The following is a 17,365-nucleotide window of genomic DNA, read 5'->3' as shown; positions in this document are numbered from 1 at the left end:
CCAGTCAAGTTTCAAACCTGGTCATGGGACAGAAACAGCACAGGGCACTCTGGTTGATGAACTTCACTGAAACCTTGATGTATTGATTGTGTGTGCTCTCCTCATGATTCTATTAGATCTCTTAGTGGTATTTGGTATCATTAACCATTGTATCTTGCTAGACCGTTTGCAAGGGTTGGGAATAGGGGGCACCATTTTACAGTAGTTCTTTCCTACCTCAGCTGGTGATTGTAAGTATTAATTGGGGAACAGCACTCCACGGTTTGGTGCTTTCTCTTATATGATTTAACATCTATACAAACTCAGTGGGCAAGGACATCCATCAGTTTGGGGTGAAATGCCAGCAATATGCCAATGATGCCCAAATATAGATCACCACCATGGATCAAGCTGGGGATGCCATGAACAGCATGTACCAATGTCTGGAGGCTGCCAGGATCAAGACAGAGCAAAACAAGCACAAATCCTCCAAGGCTGAGTTTTTTGTTGTCAATGAACATTGCAGCATTCCTCTAACATCAGTCATGGTAGTCACTCTGGATGAGTTTGCTCTTTCTCCAAATCAGTCAGTCATAATTTGGTAATTGTTCTGGACTGACAGTTCTGGCTTAAAGAGCAGGTGAAAGCCCAATGGCCATGAGGCCTTGGTTTGTATACCAGTTGCAGCCCTATTTAGACCAGGATGCCTGGCAATAGTGATACACAACCTGATCACCCTGTGCTTAGACTATTGCAGTGCATTCTATGTGGGGCAACCTTTGGAAATGACTTGGAACTTTCAATTGATCCATAATATTGCTTGTAGACTGCTAGTGGGACAACCCTGTCATTGAAGAATAACACTGATTTTGAGGTTGGTGTACTGGTTTCCTGTTAGCTTCAAATTCCTAGTTATTACTTACCATTTTACAGTGCTGCACTAAGATGTATCAGCACCTTCTTGTCAAAGTTAGCTCTCCTTGTCTGGTCTGGTCATCTCAAGAATGTTTCCTGAGAACCTCTCCTCCCTATGATGAGGAATGTGGGACTTGGAACTTGGACATGGGGGAAGGCCTTCTCTTTGAGCTCCTCATATTATAGAGCATTATTTATTTTGGAACATTGTTAAAAAAATAGGGTTTAATGTCATGAGTACTGATGGTGAGCAGGAGGGGGCCTCTATCCAGGGGGGAAAACGCATGCATAGTACTGAGCAGTTAAGCAGCCATTCAAAGAGACACAGATCAGACCCGCCTTAACCTTTGGGGTTTATCTGTCTGGGTTTTTCCCACGCTTCTTCAGTTTTTTAGGATTTTCTGTCTAATGTAGCAGTAATAAAGCACTAGAGACCTATTTCTTGTCTCAGCGTGGTTCCTGGCTGTTAGGACATTTAGCTCCACTTGATTGCCTGGTGGGTGTTCATCTATACATTATGTATCTACTTGTTTGCATAATGTATGTGCTAGTGGTTGGTTTTGCTGTTATTTTTGCTTTGGTTTACCTGATTGGGTTGGTTAACAAATATAATAAACAAATAAAACACATCTATCTGTGTAATGCTTGCAAGTGCTGCACAAGATCCACACAGTATAAATTGTTTACTAAGTCCCTTGCAATTTGGTGTCCAATTAAACTGATTTTTCCCCCCTAATTATACAGACAAAATGTCATGGCTGCAGACTGTAAATGCATAAAGAAAAAGTGGAAACAGACTAAAACTGGTTAAAGAAGCATTTCTCAGGGTCTTGAGAACTTTTACATAACAGTGACTTCCTGTGAGAGCCATGGTGAGCTGATGTCCTGCTGGTTAGCAGGAGAGCTTTGCAAGGAGAATCGCGGCTGGATGCTGACCAGCGAAATCTCTGTGGAAGAAGGAGAGATAATCGAGATTATCCACATGACTCCGGTCAGCCGCTACTCATGAGTGGACCGCGGAAACTGCCATTTTGCAGTCAGCTTATGAGTGGAGTGGCTGGGAGTCAGGATTTCATCAAGCTCACACTCACAAAGCAGCCTTTTATGAACATTGGGACTGCAGTGGCTCAATGGTTAAGACGCTGAGTCAGAGGATCATTAAGATTGGCAGCTCAGCAGTTTAAAACCCAAGAGCGCAAGCCGGGCAATGGAGTAAGCTCCCATCAACTTGTCCCACCTCCTGCTAACCTAGCAGTTCGAAAGCATGCAAATGCAAGTAGATGAATAGGTACCACTTTGGTGGGAAAATAACAGGGACATGAAAGGAGCCCCCTCAGGCATCCTCCAGGCAACGGTGACATCACTGGCAAATCCTTTCAATACAGAAGCGCCTTGGTAGGTGCTTCTGACATGAAAAAAAAACGAACATTAAGTTTGACAGAGCCTCATTTCTTAATCACTTTTTTGGATTATTAGTTTTTGTTTGTTTACTGGAGAGATTAAGGCTCTTCGGACTAGCAAGATTTTACTGTTTTCATCAGGTAAGTTCTGTCCTCCTTAGAGAACGATGGTGTAAATTTGATTTAAAAGCTTTGACAACATATTATTTTGAGGGCTATGCAGCAAAAGGATGCTTATTATATGGATTCTGGAAAGTTAACAATGGATTAAGGGGTCAGAGGGATTTGAAATTATAGCTTTGAAATAATCAGAAGATATTTTCTTGTGGGAAAATGGCAGTTGTTTTGGCTTCTTCACAATAAGGAGACCTTGAAGGTTGGACACTAAAGGGAGCTAGAGGATAAAGAAAATGGAGCAGATAAAGAATATGGAGCAGAACTCTATATTGCATGTTTTTGAATATTTTTCTACTAAACTTCCTGATAGAATGGATCAATTGCTTGACAAGATGGACAGAGTGTGTTGTAATGAAGATATAGAACAAGAACAAGTTGCAATGGATGTTTATGAAATTACCTGGAAGGGGGATTTAAATGTAACACAAATAGATCTGATGGATCTTTTTGGAACTTATTCCCTAAAGGAGATGTACAGATATCAAACCAGGAATCTGATTTGGATAATTTTTTCTTACTGGATACAAAAGGTTTTGAAGGACTTTATTAAAAGTGATAAGCAAAAGGATAAACTTTACTTATTGGATATACAAAAGAAATCTGTTAAAGTTTTGAAAGATTTTTGCCTTGAAACATGGATGACCAACAAACTACCTCTGGGACTCTTTGAAGGAGTTAAAGAATATTTAAAAAAACTCAGAGAAGGAATACAAGGTTGGCTTGTTCAATCGGAGCTGAAGGAGGAAAATAGTTATATCTGGCTGCCCTTACTGGACTTTTTGCTGACAAAGAATGATTGACAAAGCATTTGCATTTTGTTTTGTTTTTTACTTAAGAGATGAGCTATGGGGAGAAGAGAGATTATGTTGTATTTAGAGATGGTGGTAAGCTATTAAAATTGTTTTTACTTGCTGGGAAGTTACTTCTTTTTTCTTTTTCTCTTTTTTCCCCTTTTTTCTTTTCCATATCTCCTCCCTTCTTTTTCTTTTGTATTTTTTGTAGTTTGTATTGGCTTTCACTCTTTTCATTTATAATTCTTAATAAAAATTATTTGGAAAAAAAAAGAACTTTTGGATAACAGTTACTTGCCCTGATCTCTACAAACCACACTGTAAAATACACCATCTTTGTATTTCTTCTGTTTTGGAATTATACTGCATTATTATTATTATTTTAAATTACCTTTTCACATGGGTTTCTTGGTGATCTCTGTTTTAAAATAATAGAGCTATGCAGCACATTGGATTTGAAGTGAAAAGATGCTTTGGAGGGTGCAGGTGGCATGAATAAAGCACTTATCTGCACCTCCTTAAAGAAAAGGAATGCAGCCACTCCAAGGAGTAGCAGACTGGTGATCCATCTGTAATTCTATGCTTGTAATATTGACATCCTAAATGGTAATTAATATTGATAGATTTTTCTTTCCTTTTTGTATTTTTAATATTCTAAGCTAGTTAAATAATAGAATGTTAATAATCCCTAATCACATCTTATAAACATCACTGTATTGAATCCATACAATGTATCAAGATTTATAACAATATAATAAAAAGAAAAAAAGATTAACTTCATTTTCTAACAATGTTAGTGCCGTGTAATAGTACAATAATTGTAATACTACAGTGTAATATTAATTCTCTTCAAAGTTAAAAGTGTTCCTTTTATATTCATCATCATAACTCAAGGTAACATCAGAACTAAAAAGGATGAATGGCTTCCGAGGGCAGTTTTATCATCTCAGCTTTTGTCATCATAGCAATTCCTGGACTTTGCTGTTAACGTGACATATGTATATATGTTTGGCTCTTTTTTAGTTGTCTTGGTGACATTATTAAAAATACCGTGCTGCTGAGGAGTAGATTTCATGTAACTCTGAGGCAAAGACTGAGACAGTATATGAGAATCTGGAAACAAACTGGCAAATTCTGCAATGGTTGAGATGTGCTGAAGGGGAGTTTGGGGAAGAGGGTGATAGTTTTCTAGTATTGCTGTTAAAACCATGAAGGTCTCCTGATGAAGTATCAGTACTCAGGGATGCAGCGGGATGCAGCACTCAGAACCTGGCTAGGCATATCTTGGATAGGGGATACCCCAGTCCCATCTTTGTCCAGCCAGATATTGGTGGTACATGTTAGATCTGCCCTGTTGTCCATGATTAAACAATGATGAGGATAGATTGATTACAGATAGTCCTGGTGTTTAACAACATCAGTCTGAGCCCAAGACTCCTAGCAATTCAGATACCTGGATCCTGAGTAGAGATCTTGAGTCCAGAAGCAAAGATTGGGCACAAATTTCAAATCACTCTTCCTTATCTGACCCTCATCTCCCACTATACTCCCCTCTATGGAGGGGAAAATTATGCTTCTACTGGCATAATTTTCCCCTCCATACGATGCCCACCCCCACCCCCCAAGCTTCCTCTGCCCTTCTCAACCTCAAGCCTTTCCCAGGATTTAGGTATTCTGATATGAGCACATTTTTCTGTTGGCAGATACTAGTTAGTAAAAACTGTCTTTATTAGAGAAGTACAGCACCTATGTCTCTTCCTTTGATTGTTCATGTCCTAGCTGCAATGAATATAGTATTGGTAAAAGCAGCAAAACACAATATTTGAGCATTTATTAATTCAGAATAATATGGTTTCATTGCAAGGATATGCAGTCTATTTAGTATCTGTTATGATCTGCATAGGATGTTGACGTGAGCAGACAATGATAGATCCTGAACCTTTTTTTTTTTTTTGCTCGTCAGACTACATGGACCATTAAATTATCTTTACAGTGTCAGATTAGCTTTGACAGAGTTGGTTGGCAAATATTTCAGTACCTGATATGCTTGTAAAACACCATAACCCCAGGCAAGAAGTCCTCATCTTTTCTTCCTTCTCAAGGGAATGTGAAAATGTACTGTCTGTCTTGGGTTTCAGTTTCTACTTTTCTCATTACTTATTTCTTCTCCAGGCTTTGCTGGAGTTTCCATGTACTTGTCCCCTTGGGCAGAAATCACCTGTGAGAATCTTGTTTGGGAATAATCTCTGCCAGCTTCATAATGACAGTTGTGCAGAGAAATACTGAAGATTTTGTTTAAGTAAATGTCAGTTTTATGCTCATGAATGAAAGGAAAATGATTCTGTATACAAAAGGCAGAGAAAAGATGGGTGCCAAGCACCTCTCATTCACTTCTACAGATTTCCTTTCTTCATGGATCCATTGCCTCTGAAATTGTGCTCTTCTGTTCATCATTCCAAATCCCTGAGTATCCTTTGCAATTTTGAATTGCAATCCACAGTGACCTTTTCAAATGCACACCTTGTTCATTAGATCCATGCTCTAATTGAAGGAAGGACGATCATTGTTCCTCTGCCATGTTCAGCTGTTCTACTCTGATTTGATGCACTTTTCTAAGTTTACTGCATCCCACATTTACTTCTGCTTTGTTAGTGTATAAAGAGAGTTATGATAGCAGTAATAGGCACACATTATACTCAAGAGATATGTGACGCTATGGAATGTATTAAAAGTGAAATGGAGCTCATGTTTACACACACCCCATAAGTTCAAGAGACAAAGTGGAAAGAATATTTTCAACTTTGTGTGAATTGAAGCCACTTGTTCCCTACAGGATCATATTCCTATGGAAGAAGCCATGAAAGGACGGTGTGGTTTTGGAAACCCAGTCAGCTGTGGGCTCTTCAGGTCCTTTGTATGGGTTTGCATTTCTTGGAGCACTTTGTCTGAGCTGCCAAGTATCCAACATCATTGTTTTATTGTTTCTTTTATTGACAAGCACTTGCCGAGAGTTTAAAATGTATGACTATCGATGAGTCTTCTTGATGGAAAAGTGAAATATGGAGACTATAAAAGATTCCTTCCCTCTTCCTTGTTTAGAGCTGTTTTGTTTTGTTTTGTTTTCTCCTGATATTGAGTGTCAGTGGGCATTTGAATTAAATAGAGGAAAGCTGGGCCAGGACATAAAATTATAGTTTCATAATAGTGCACACAGAATACCATAGGATTGAATCATATTGGAGTGTCTGATGCACTGAGATCTGCAAACCGTCTAGAAGAGAGCATACAAAACACCCAGCTTATTTTTGTATATTCCCTCAAGCAGACTCTGACACTGGTACCCTCCATAATGCACTGTTTTTAATAGTATCTGTCAAATAACAGTGTCAGCCTCAGAGTGAAGTCTAGGACCTAACTCCTATTCTGAATTCACTGAATGTGAAACATTTATTTTGTCTACAGAACTTTTGAGATTCCATAAACCAAGGATAACTAAATGTTTTACACATTATTCAGGTGTTATTTACTAAACTATATGCACACACCAGCCTAATCTGAATTTGGATCATTGCAAGTACAGAAGAGGAAATCTTTTTACTTTGCCTCTTGTCTTTTTACTTTGCCTCTTTTTAAAATTTTTGTCACTTAAAATTATCCTCCCCAAATAATAAAAGGGGCAACACAGGAAGGTCTGTGGAGAATGAGCTTCCACTTCCATTGGATCTTGCAGCCTTTGTCAGGGAATGTCATCTCATGCTTTTTGGAGAAGGTACCCAGTCTGGGATTGGAACCCATGTATGTAACATGCATTAAAATGTGTTGCTTTTGGGAGGGGAGTGTTGCTTCTCAGAAGAAACTTGTACGGTGAATGTATTTAGCTTTGCTATTTGTATACTTCTCCTACTGACTCTCTCTGGCACCTTCCCAAATGTTACTTTTCAAGCAAAAGAACTCGTGGTTATGGTTGAAACTCCAATGTCAGTGATCATGCATCAAATAGGGGCTGTTGGAGTTATAAATGAAAGAGGTCTTCGTTCTCCAAAAAATGCTGGAAAATTACACCAAATTAGACAGTAAATAATTATTTCAAGTTACGTCAAAATGAGTATTTGAGCATGCAAGAGAATACATGGCTATCTGGCTTTATAATCCATACTGCATAACTAAAACAGCAAGATGGTGGTGCTATGCTTTCCACATATCATCAAATGAGACATAGAAAGCCTTCCAGAGGCTTTTTGGAGCCCACCAATGTCAGAGTCTGCTTGAGGGCATATATAAAATCAACCCCAAGGGTCTCAGAAATGGATCTTTCCCAGCCATGCTACCAAAAATTGGTTTAATTAAAAATGTCCTGTCCTGAACTTTGAACTACTGAATGCAAAATGTGTGTTGTGTTACAGAGCTGTGAGCTGTATGACAGTTCTGCTGAAAGAAGCCATGATTAGATACTGTATTACTATATAAAATATATGCACTTTAAAAAAAAGTTCTGTGATCTCCAAACTTTGCCCTTGTCTGACCTCATTTGATTCCAGTAGGAAGGAAATAGATCTATGCACCTTTTATGGTAGACAGGTAACAGGGCTAGCTCTCTGTCAGGTGAATCACAAAAAAGGGCTTAACTCCACGAGTAACAACAACATCAAAAGTGCTTGCACTTTGAAGTCTGTGGTGAAAGGAGCAGGCAACTTTTCATCAAACATTTGAACTTCTGTTTGGGTCTGTTGATGAAGCAAGCACACACTAAGCTTTAGGCACACTGTGTTCCCAAAATACAAAGTTTTTTGTTCCTCATACGTCACTCGTGACTGGGAACAAAAGTGCTGGAAGGGACAGTTTTTTGGCTCCTTTGTGGAAGTGCAGGGAGCTGGATGTAATGTCTCCAAAGCATACAACGAATGAATGGGGCGTCATTTGAAATCACTCAGGTCTCCAGGCCGCTTACTTATTTGGTAACATTAAGGAGCTTTTTATTTTCAAATGAAAAATGAGAGCAAACAAGGGTAGCTCAGAGCCACTAAAACCCAATAAAAATTAATCAAAGGGGTCTTTTACAATCATACACAAAGAACTGGGGAGAGTTTTAGTGCTTGAGGGTTACTAGACCGAGAAGAGCCAACTGAAAGTTCTAGAGGGCCCAGACTATGGCTGTCTTCATTTATATATGTTAATAATGGGTTCGTTCTAAATCTAGGAACGTTCCTCTGTGAAGGTCATGTCTCTTCAGCATGTGTCTAAACCACTGCGTTGTTTTCAGGAAAAAGTGGTTCTAGTGAAGTATGCTGTCCTTGTTTATTTATTTAGAGCTATGGTACATACCATAAGGAACAAAATAGAGTGCTCCTTCTTTTTCAGAAGATGAGAGCTGTTTTGAAGGCTGAGCAAGTAGATACTTAAATATTACGCATGGGATACTTGAAAATATTTCCATATCCCTGCTGGGTAAGCCTGTAACCTTTTTTTTTTCAATGTGAAGTAGGTACAATTTCTTTTATGTAGATCAAAGATACATTTTTGGCTGCCACTGGAAGCTTTCCCACTTACAATTCGAGAATTGTTCAGTCATGTCAAAAGAAAATTCTCCACCCAAGTCCTCTTTTCAGTCATGTGTGTTTTAGATTGTTTCTTTATGGAATATTAGTTACTGTATGGAGGAAATCCATACTGCAGACTTTGGTGTTGAACATAAACCTTTTTATTTTTTTAGATTAGATGTCATAGGATACATGTCCAACCATTTGTCTCTGTTGTGCCATTTTGGGTGGAATTCCATTATCTCACTCTTTATACGTTTTCTATTTAATTATTATTAAATGCTGTTGAAAAAAACATTAGGTACATTGGAAAATGGAAAATGTTTGGGTTCTTTTTCTGAAATTTTGTTCTAAGCCTTGAATCCACTTGAGGAAAAAAAGCATGGCATTAATCAGTTAAGGGAAAACACTGAAGAGACTTGCTTGAGAAAACATCCAGTAGAGGGCAATCAAAATGCACTTCACTACCAACATTTCCTCTGAAACAGAAAAGTTTGGCTTAGCCAAATGTGGTGTAATAGAACTTCTGAGGTTAGAAGGACATTTTGAGATATATTAACCAATATATAGAGCCTGACAAATAGTATTTTTGGTACTTCAAAGGGAGTACATTTGAACAAACTTGAATTTGCTATCAGGCCAGTTTTGGATAAACAACCTTAGGCCAGAACATTGAGCAGAAAGATTAGTGCCATAAAGGACAAGTTTGTATTGTGTATTAATTTTGAATGAAAGAGTGTTACACTAACACCTAATCAGGATGATTTTACTCCTTTTTCCTGAGAGAGACTAAACCTTAAGTCAGAGTATTTATTACATTTATATCCTGACTTTATTTTTTATCAACTCAATGCAGTGTAAATACTTAATGCCCCCACCTCCTGTTTTCCCCACAACAACCACCTTGTGAGGTGGGTTGGGCTGAGAGAGAGTGACTGACCCAAAGTCACCTATCCAGCTTTCATGCCTAAGGTGGGACTAGAAGTCACAGTCTCCCTGTTTCTAGCCCAGCATCTTACACAGCCCTGGATTAACCATTAAGGAAAATAAGCATGTGCTGAGGGCACTAAGGGAAGGGGGGGTTGCCACAATGCTTCCCCCCCCCCAACTTTTTCACTGCCACACTTGACTTTAATCTTTTTTTTTTATTTTTGTAATAGTCTTTATCTGCTGTGTTGGACTTGAATCTACATTATTAAAAAAAAAGTTTTCTTTGCCATGGCAAGTAACTAGAGTTTAAAAGTTTGGTTTGAATGTGTCATCAGATAACACATTTGCTTCCATCTCATGGTGTGAGAATTTCCCTTATGTCAAGGGGCACCATTTGTTAATATGTTTTGTACTACAGATTAAGGTTACTATGGTAACTAATCATTTTGGCCGGGTGAAGAGGTTGAATTTAATTGTCCCCTTTTCACGTGTTAATGGTTGCATTGCCTAAGGGAAGAACTTGCCTGGACTTGTTTTTAGTTTCAGTTTCCCTTCTGTGTAGGCTTGCAGAGAGTATGCAACTGAGAGAAATCTCTCCTCTCAGCAAACAGCCTTTAAATATGTTTGCTTTCTGTAAATAAAATTATTTTTATAGAAATGCCTGGTGTGTGACTTTTCTGATCTCTCCTGGGCCAAATGCTTTCTAAGCACTCTGCCAACACCATTGTTGGGCTGTGCTTAGGGCATCAGTTGGCCATAATCTGACCCTGACATTAAACCAAATTGATTCTCCTCATGCTTATTAAAATAAGGCTTTATTATATTGTTCCTTGAACTACAGAATTTGAAGAATGCTGTGAAGTTGTTATTTCAGGATTCTAATGTAGAAAAGAAGGTTATTGGCAGGACAGTCATGTTCGCTTCCGATGAATATTTCTGCACACAGGGGAGAACTGTTGTCATTCTCAAAGGTAGGGAAGGCAATTGTAGGTTTCAGCAGAAAGCCTGATATTACCTCCTTACTGAAGTTGAGGCTTTTCCCCCAATTCTTGTGAACTGGGAGTAGGGGGTTTCATCTTGCATTTACTAAGAATAAAAGTACTATATAAACAAGGAAATAAGCACGGCTGCAAATGGCTGCAGAGACTGCTGCTGAAAAGCATGGATGCCTTTGAAGGGTAGCCTGAAGATGAGCAGTTATTAGCAAAGTTACTAGCAAGCGGTTGTTTGCCTGTTGAATTTAACCCTTTCTATAGTGCCTAAGCTAAGTGAGTAGCAGCATCTGGCTGACCTTAGTTGACCTAAAAAGTTACATAGGCTCAGATCTGATTAGTACTTAGGTGGGAGACCATCAGAAAACAGCAGCGCTATAAACTAGATTGGGAAGTTGAAAAACAAATGTATTGCTGCCAAGAAAGCTATCTGGAAGTGTCCAATAAGTCACCAGGAGTTGAGCACAATTCAAAGATTTTTACATTTTATAGTAAGGGCTTCTCTTTTGTTTCCTTCCTTGTTCAGTTATTTCATCTATTTGCTTCCTGTTCATCAGATTTGTTCTCTCCTTTTTGTTTTTCCTTTTCTCATTCAACTTCCCCTTCCCTTTACTCCCATATCCATTTTGTTTTATTCTCTGTTTTTGCTGTTCCTGTTGAAAGGAGGGACAGGAATGTTTCTGTGTGTACTTGTGTGCATCTCTGTGTATAAGAAATGCAAATGTAGGATCAATCAGTTTTATGAATGATATACATTATTTTTATAGGCAGTGATTTTGATTAATAATATTAATAAAAATTATTTTTGTTTTGACTCTGTTTTGTGGGGAGGAATATGGCTTCTGACAGAGATAGATGACAGACAGACAGACACACACACACACACATATATTGTGTGTGTCACATGCAGACATTTCTTGGGAGGGAGGTTGATCTCCAGGATGAGGTGCAGCCGAAGTTAGCAGTCCTAACATGACAAGATGGAGAAAGCTGGGCATTACACAGAATTCTCCCTCCTTCCCTCCCTCTGCAGGATGTGCCTTAAATTTGTGGTTGTCTGCCTTTTGAGTGAATTTGGTATGAATACATACTGTACATAGAACAATAATTGTGCCTATGTTCTTTTAGATATATGGCTTAAATTGTATTCATTTTAAAAAAGTTTTATTTAATTATACTTGTCAGTTTTGCAGTTGCAGTTTGGGGGAATTTAGAGCATCTTGACATCCATGTATCTGGCTGAAAATTACATATTGTCCTTATATCTGTTTTGATAGGTACTGGTCCCACAGGATAACTAGCCTTAGGATAGATCCAATGAAAATCCTAAGAGTCATAAATTCATAGGAAGTGATCCCAGAAATATTTTCACTTTATATAAGAATTTGGTGAAGCTATGGGGCCAGTTTGGGGCTTTTGCTGCTTATATTACCCCATGTTCTTATAGTGGAGACTGAAGATATGTTGGATACCTTTTAGTGCAATGGATTTGTATGGTTTGTGTGTCTTAATGATGGAAGAATTTAAAGTACCTTCAGAGAAATGCAAGGGAGGATTTTTGCTGTGGATATATGTTTTTCTGAATTTGTTGTCTCCTTTTGGTATTAACTGTCTGTTTTAATTTTAAATAAAGGTATGGACACCATGAGCGAGACAAGCTCTGTCAGCCTCGAAGCCACAACGGACATCAGTGAGACTTCAGTGGCTACCTCCATCTTATCTCCTTTCGTGTCTGGCCACAGTCGAGAGGAGGCAGATAATCACAGTGAGCACAGCTACAGTGGATCAGGGGCCAGTGGTTCCTCCTTTGAAGAATTGGACATGGAAGGCCATGGTGATGGCGATGGAATGGCAGGTCTGTCATGTGACCTTGGTTCTGCAGAAGACCAGGACACCACCCAAGTCAAGTGGACCAAGGAGCCTATTGCCCCAGAGGAAAAAAGGGGTGAAGAATAAAGTTATCTGTTTACTCATATTTTTTAGGGACTGAAAAGAGAAACTGATAATAGTTCTTGATTCTTTTCTGTCCAGCCAAAAGATTTCGGTTACTGATCCATATAGAGAGCTGTGCTACATTTTGTCTGCAAACAAATATTTGGAGAGTGATAAAGGAGAGGAAATTATATTCAGTAGAACACTCACTGCCTATCACACTTTGTAGCCAGACTTAAGGATGTGTGCTGCAATAGGAAATTGGAAGTGCGATGGCATGCAGTGGTGGTGGTGAGTTCTACTTGAACCAGCAGATATAAGTTTGTACATAGACTGTCCCTGGTCTTGGCATCATTTTACTTCTTCTTGCACTCTATCTTGTTTGACCCCAGATTGGCTTTTTTTCTGCAACATGCACACTTGAATTGGTGCTACATCTATTAAGACCAAAGAACTGTAGCACTGATAATTGAAAATGAAGAATAGTGCAGACTTTCATATATGCTTTTATCATAAATGCAGCATATGAATTCTCCTTATTAGTAATACAATTAATAGTGTCCCTTTGAAAGCTTACGTGCAGGGTTAGTGTAATCCCAATGAGTCACATGTTTCTGCTCCATTTTCCTCTATTATTGGTGCAATTTTTCTCTTTCTTTTGGTTTCCATGATCATGGAATAAACCAAGTTCTTGATAGTTACATTTAGTATTTTTGGAAATAAAATTCCTTCTCTAGTTTCTTATGTGAAAGAGTCCATCTGAAAGAAGAAGCTATCACCACTAGCATTAATGGTGCCCTTTTTCTGCAGTTTCAGAAAAGAGACTGCTGAGAATGAGAAATAGCAAAGCAAGCCAATGATGCAGTAGGTGACCCCGTTGCATGTGCCAGTACTTCAAGATTGTGATGCGGTAGTAATTGTGTGTAGGACAAGATCAGGTTCAGTGCTGTAATGTGGCAGAAGACTCAGGTACTGAGGTAACCATAGAGGATTTGACCCAGTGTGTGAAGCAGTGCTGAAAGTTATCGTATGTTATGACGTTGTGTGTTGTATGTTGGTGAAACTGAGTTCTTCCAGCATAATTCCAGAACACCTCTTACAATAGGATGAAATGGCGATGTTCATCTTTTTGCACTGGCAATACTTCTGAATGCTTGGTCAGAACAAACAGGTCTCCATAAAGATGGTATCCTGAGGTACTGAACCAAATTTGTCACTCCTGAATCTCTAGCAAAGCTCTTGTACTAAGGAATCAGTAGCTGAGAAATGTGTCAAATAGTTTGAATCCTCACAGCTCCATTATTGTAGCTTGAGGAAGCCATCAAGACATCAAGTTGAAGAAAATGTTAATATCTATGTATTAGGGATGAAGTATTGAAATATTTTGCTCCTCCCCAGCACATTCATGGTTCTCTTGCTTGCATCCTCTTTGTAGAGATCAATGGCCCACTCTCTTTCTTAATGGATTTGGATCCATACAGTGGTAGAGGAATTCAACATTTAGCCCTCTTCAGACTTGCCTTGTTCTGAGCATTGACTTAGCCTGGAGGATAATCAATGGAATGCAGTGTTAGAATGGTCTTCTTTGAGCTTTGTGGTCCATAAGGCTATTTTGCTCCCTCTCCCCAAGCAATCACAATTGCTTACTTTCCTCTTTGTGCTCTGTTGTTGTTGCCTCCAAGGTCTCAATTTCCTGTTTAGCTTTTTATTTCCTAATGCTTAAATTTATATTCATATACTCCCAATTCTGATTTAGCGTAACAAACCAAATCAGCACTGTGCATCAGATGCTTGGAGTGTAGCATGGAACTGTTTGAATGAAAATCTTCCAACTGTCTCATTTTAGCACTCAGTGGCTTCTCTTATGCAGGGCTCCTGAACAGGTAGTCCAGAGTGCCTGTTGACAATGTCTCTCTGTCCTTGTATCTGTGTGCAAATTGTGTGCATTCCAATTTCTTTAGACATGCTTGAATGTCTTGTGCTTCTATGCCTGCTCATGTCTGTAGTTCTACCTATACTTTTGTGCTCAGGCTTAAGGTTAAATTAGACATGACACCATTTATGCACTTGCTATATGTTTTTCTGTCTATCCTATATATCAAAACTATAGGGATACAGGGAAATGAGGAGGCGGCATATAGATATTAGTGTACTATGCCAGTCCCCAGAGTTCATTTGACATGACAAAAATTCTGTTTTCTCTCTCTCTCTTTCCCTCTTTCCCTCTTTCTCTCTTTCTCTCTTTCTTTCGTTCTTTCTTTCTTTCTTTTCCGAATGAGGAAAAGGAAGCAATATATCAGTATCAAAGTATTTTTACTGGATTATGATGTTTCATTTAGGCATGTGCAAACATTGTGTCTCCAGCATCTTCTTTCACTCGTCTGGACTATGCCAGTCTGGTCACTCTAGGGTTGATGCAGCAACTTTCTGGAGGTAAATCTTCAGGGCTGGGCCATGCTCAAACTACTTCCTACTGTAGAAGATTTACTTCCAGAAAAATCACTTCCTACTTCTGGAAGATTTCCTACTTCCACAAAACTGCTGGATTGCCCTTGAAGATCAGTGTGGTCTGGAGAAAGGATGGGATGTTCCTCCAACCATCCTGTTTCTGGAACATTTTGCACATTATTAGTTTTGTGATAAAGTCTATGTGCTTGTCTCACACGTTTGTGGACAAACACTGCACATCCTCGTATGTGTTTCCATGTATGAATATGTATACTCATACATGTTTATAACCTGCAAGTGTGAGGCTGTGTGTGTGCGCGTGTGTGTGTTTACAGGAAATGGCATCTAAATTGGCCATTTTGCATGTGCCTATACACATACATTCTTTTCTTAAGCACAAGTGAACGTGCTGTTTATTTGTTAGCAATATTTTATAGATACGTACAAGGTCTTCAAGGCAGATACGTACAGTAATTGAACCTTGTTTCTGATTGTGGGGGCTATTTTGCACACTTGAAAACTAGCATGTTGGGAAGAAAAACATTTCTTTCATAGACTAGAAAGCTGTTTCCCTGATTTGCAGGTTTTTCACAAACAGAAAGCAGGGCCAACCTAAATAAATAAATAAATAAATATCTTCAAACAGAAGATCCCTCCTGTACCTTCTAATATACTCTTACGTTAATGAGTCAAAATGTTCTTCTGTACAAGTGTTTCATGGGCAATTTTCTCATGCTGAAAGAGAACAGGTTCTCTTTTCCTGTCTTTTTTTATGGGAGCACAAATGAATGATTTTTTTTTCTTCCATTCTTCTTTTCTCTAACGTTAAGCTTTGGAAAAGGTTTTGTCTTTGCCTGAAAGTTAACAAGCAATATGAACAGAGCCACTTTGACTGCTTGGAGACATTGTGAAACATGGGGAATAGGAAGAAAGTCACTGGGCATGCCTTGTGCTGGGGTGAGGAACTGGGGATTCATTACTGTGGCTCCCCTGAGATTGAGAAATGACCCTCTGCATGAAGATGCAGAGTGGAAGCAGTCCTCAAGTCATGCACTGTTGGGTGGATCTTCCAATTTAATAAGACTGCACAAGAGTTCTGGTTCTTCATTATTGTCAGAAAATGGAATAATAACACCTTAGTCATTCAGATGGATAAATTTGGCACATTGTCTACTTGCTATAACTTGGACCAAGAGCAGGAAAAGCCAGCCAGTTAATGCTTCTAGCTGTAATCACCTTTATTCAGAGTTGGCCATGGAAGTTTTGCTTTGTATAAAGACTTACCAAGTTGGCTTCTGGAGGTGGATACTGAACCTAACATTTTTCTGGGTTTCTCTGAGCTTCCCCCACAACTTCTTTTGGTGGGGGGGCTGAATGCTACACGCAATGGCTGGGTTTTGGTTAGTGATCATCACTGAATGGCTAGCATTTTGTAGACAAAGAATTTCAGGTGTTAAGTGTAGAATTATTAAAAATCTTGGGTACCATCCTTGGGCCAAACTTTAGAGTGATGATTCTAGTGTCAAAGAAGCAAGACCTATGTGGTAATGTTTTTCAGACTGCTTCAGGCATCATGTAACATGACTGTGTCTTTCCCAGGATTGCTGGGGGCATGACTGGAGCTAGCTCTTTTCGGGCATCTGTCTGGCAGACAGCTTTAAGATGTTCTCCTTATTCTGTGGTACATTTCTGTTTCTCTGTTTAATACTTGCTGTGATTGCGGAGGGATTGGGTGATGGGATGGTGAGTAATACATCCAAGCATCTCAAAAACAACTAGTGTTTCACCTCTCTTACTCTAAGCAGAACTGGCCCTATTAGCTTTAATGGCAGTAAAAAAGACTCAGTAACCTACAACTGGTATAGAATGCAGTACTTCAAAATTAACATATTTGAACAAAATGAAGCTGCTAGATAAAGAAGACCTGCTATTATTCTAATTTTATTGTTGCCTGTTGAGACGTTTCATAGGTGAAGACTTGCAGCTTTCCCGGCATCTTCCTTTCTTAAGCCCAAATATCATCTACTGTGAACATCTCATTTTCGTTATCATCTCTGTGTTCTGAACAATCAGTAGTACCTGATTAGAAGCCTGCTGATGCTTATAGAAGTCTCTCATTAATAAGGCTGAGGTTGTGGCGATGAGTAAGAATAATCTGGGCATCCAGAAAACTAAACATGAATGTATGTGGAACAAGATTTTAGACAGTACACAATATAGCACATTCTTCCTATGTTTGGGTTAGTGTCCATGAACTAAAAATG

The 17,365-nt window shown here is 38.9% G+C and overlaps 1 protein-coding gene across 1 annotated transcript in view; it reads left to right on the top strand.

Moving 5' to 3' along the window:
• TEX264 (testis expressed 264, ER-phagy receptor) overlaps positions 1–14,856 on the top strand; it is a 184,932-nt gene extending 170,076 nt beyond the window's left edge. Inside the window, exon 7 of the mRNA XM_063291934.1 lies at positions 12,355–14,856. Coding sequence (XP_063148004.1) covers positions 12,355–12,677 — 323 coding nt within the window. The 3' untranslated portion in view covers positions 12,678–14,856. The remainder of the gene's footprint in view (positions 1–12,354) is intronic.
• The last annotated feature ends 2,509 nt before the right edge of the window (positions 14,857–17,365 follow it).

Source organism: Candoia aspera, chromosome 2, assembly GCF_035149785.1.
Source record: "Candoia aspera isolate rCanAsp1 chromosome 2, rCanAsp1.hap2, whole genome shotgun sequence".
Taxonomy (NCBI): Eukaryota; Metazoa; Chordata; class Lepidosauria; order Squamata; family Boidae; genus Candoia; species Candoia aspera.
Note: the sequence above shows the minus strand (reverse complement) of the source record. Positions and strands in the feature narration are given on the sequence as shown.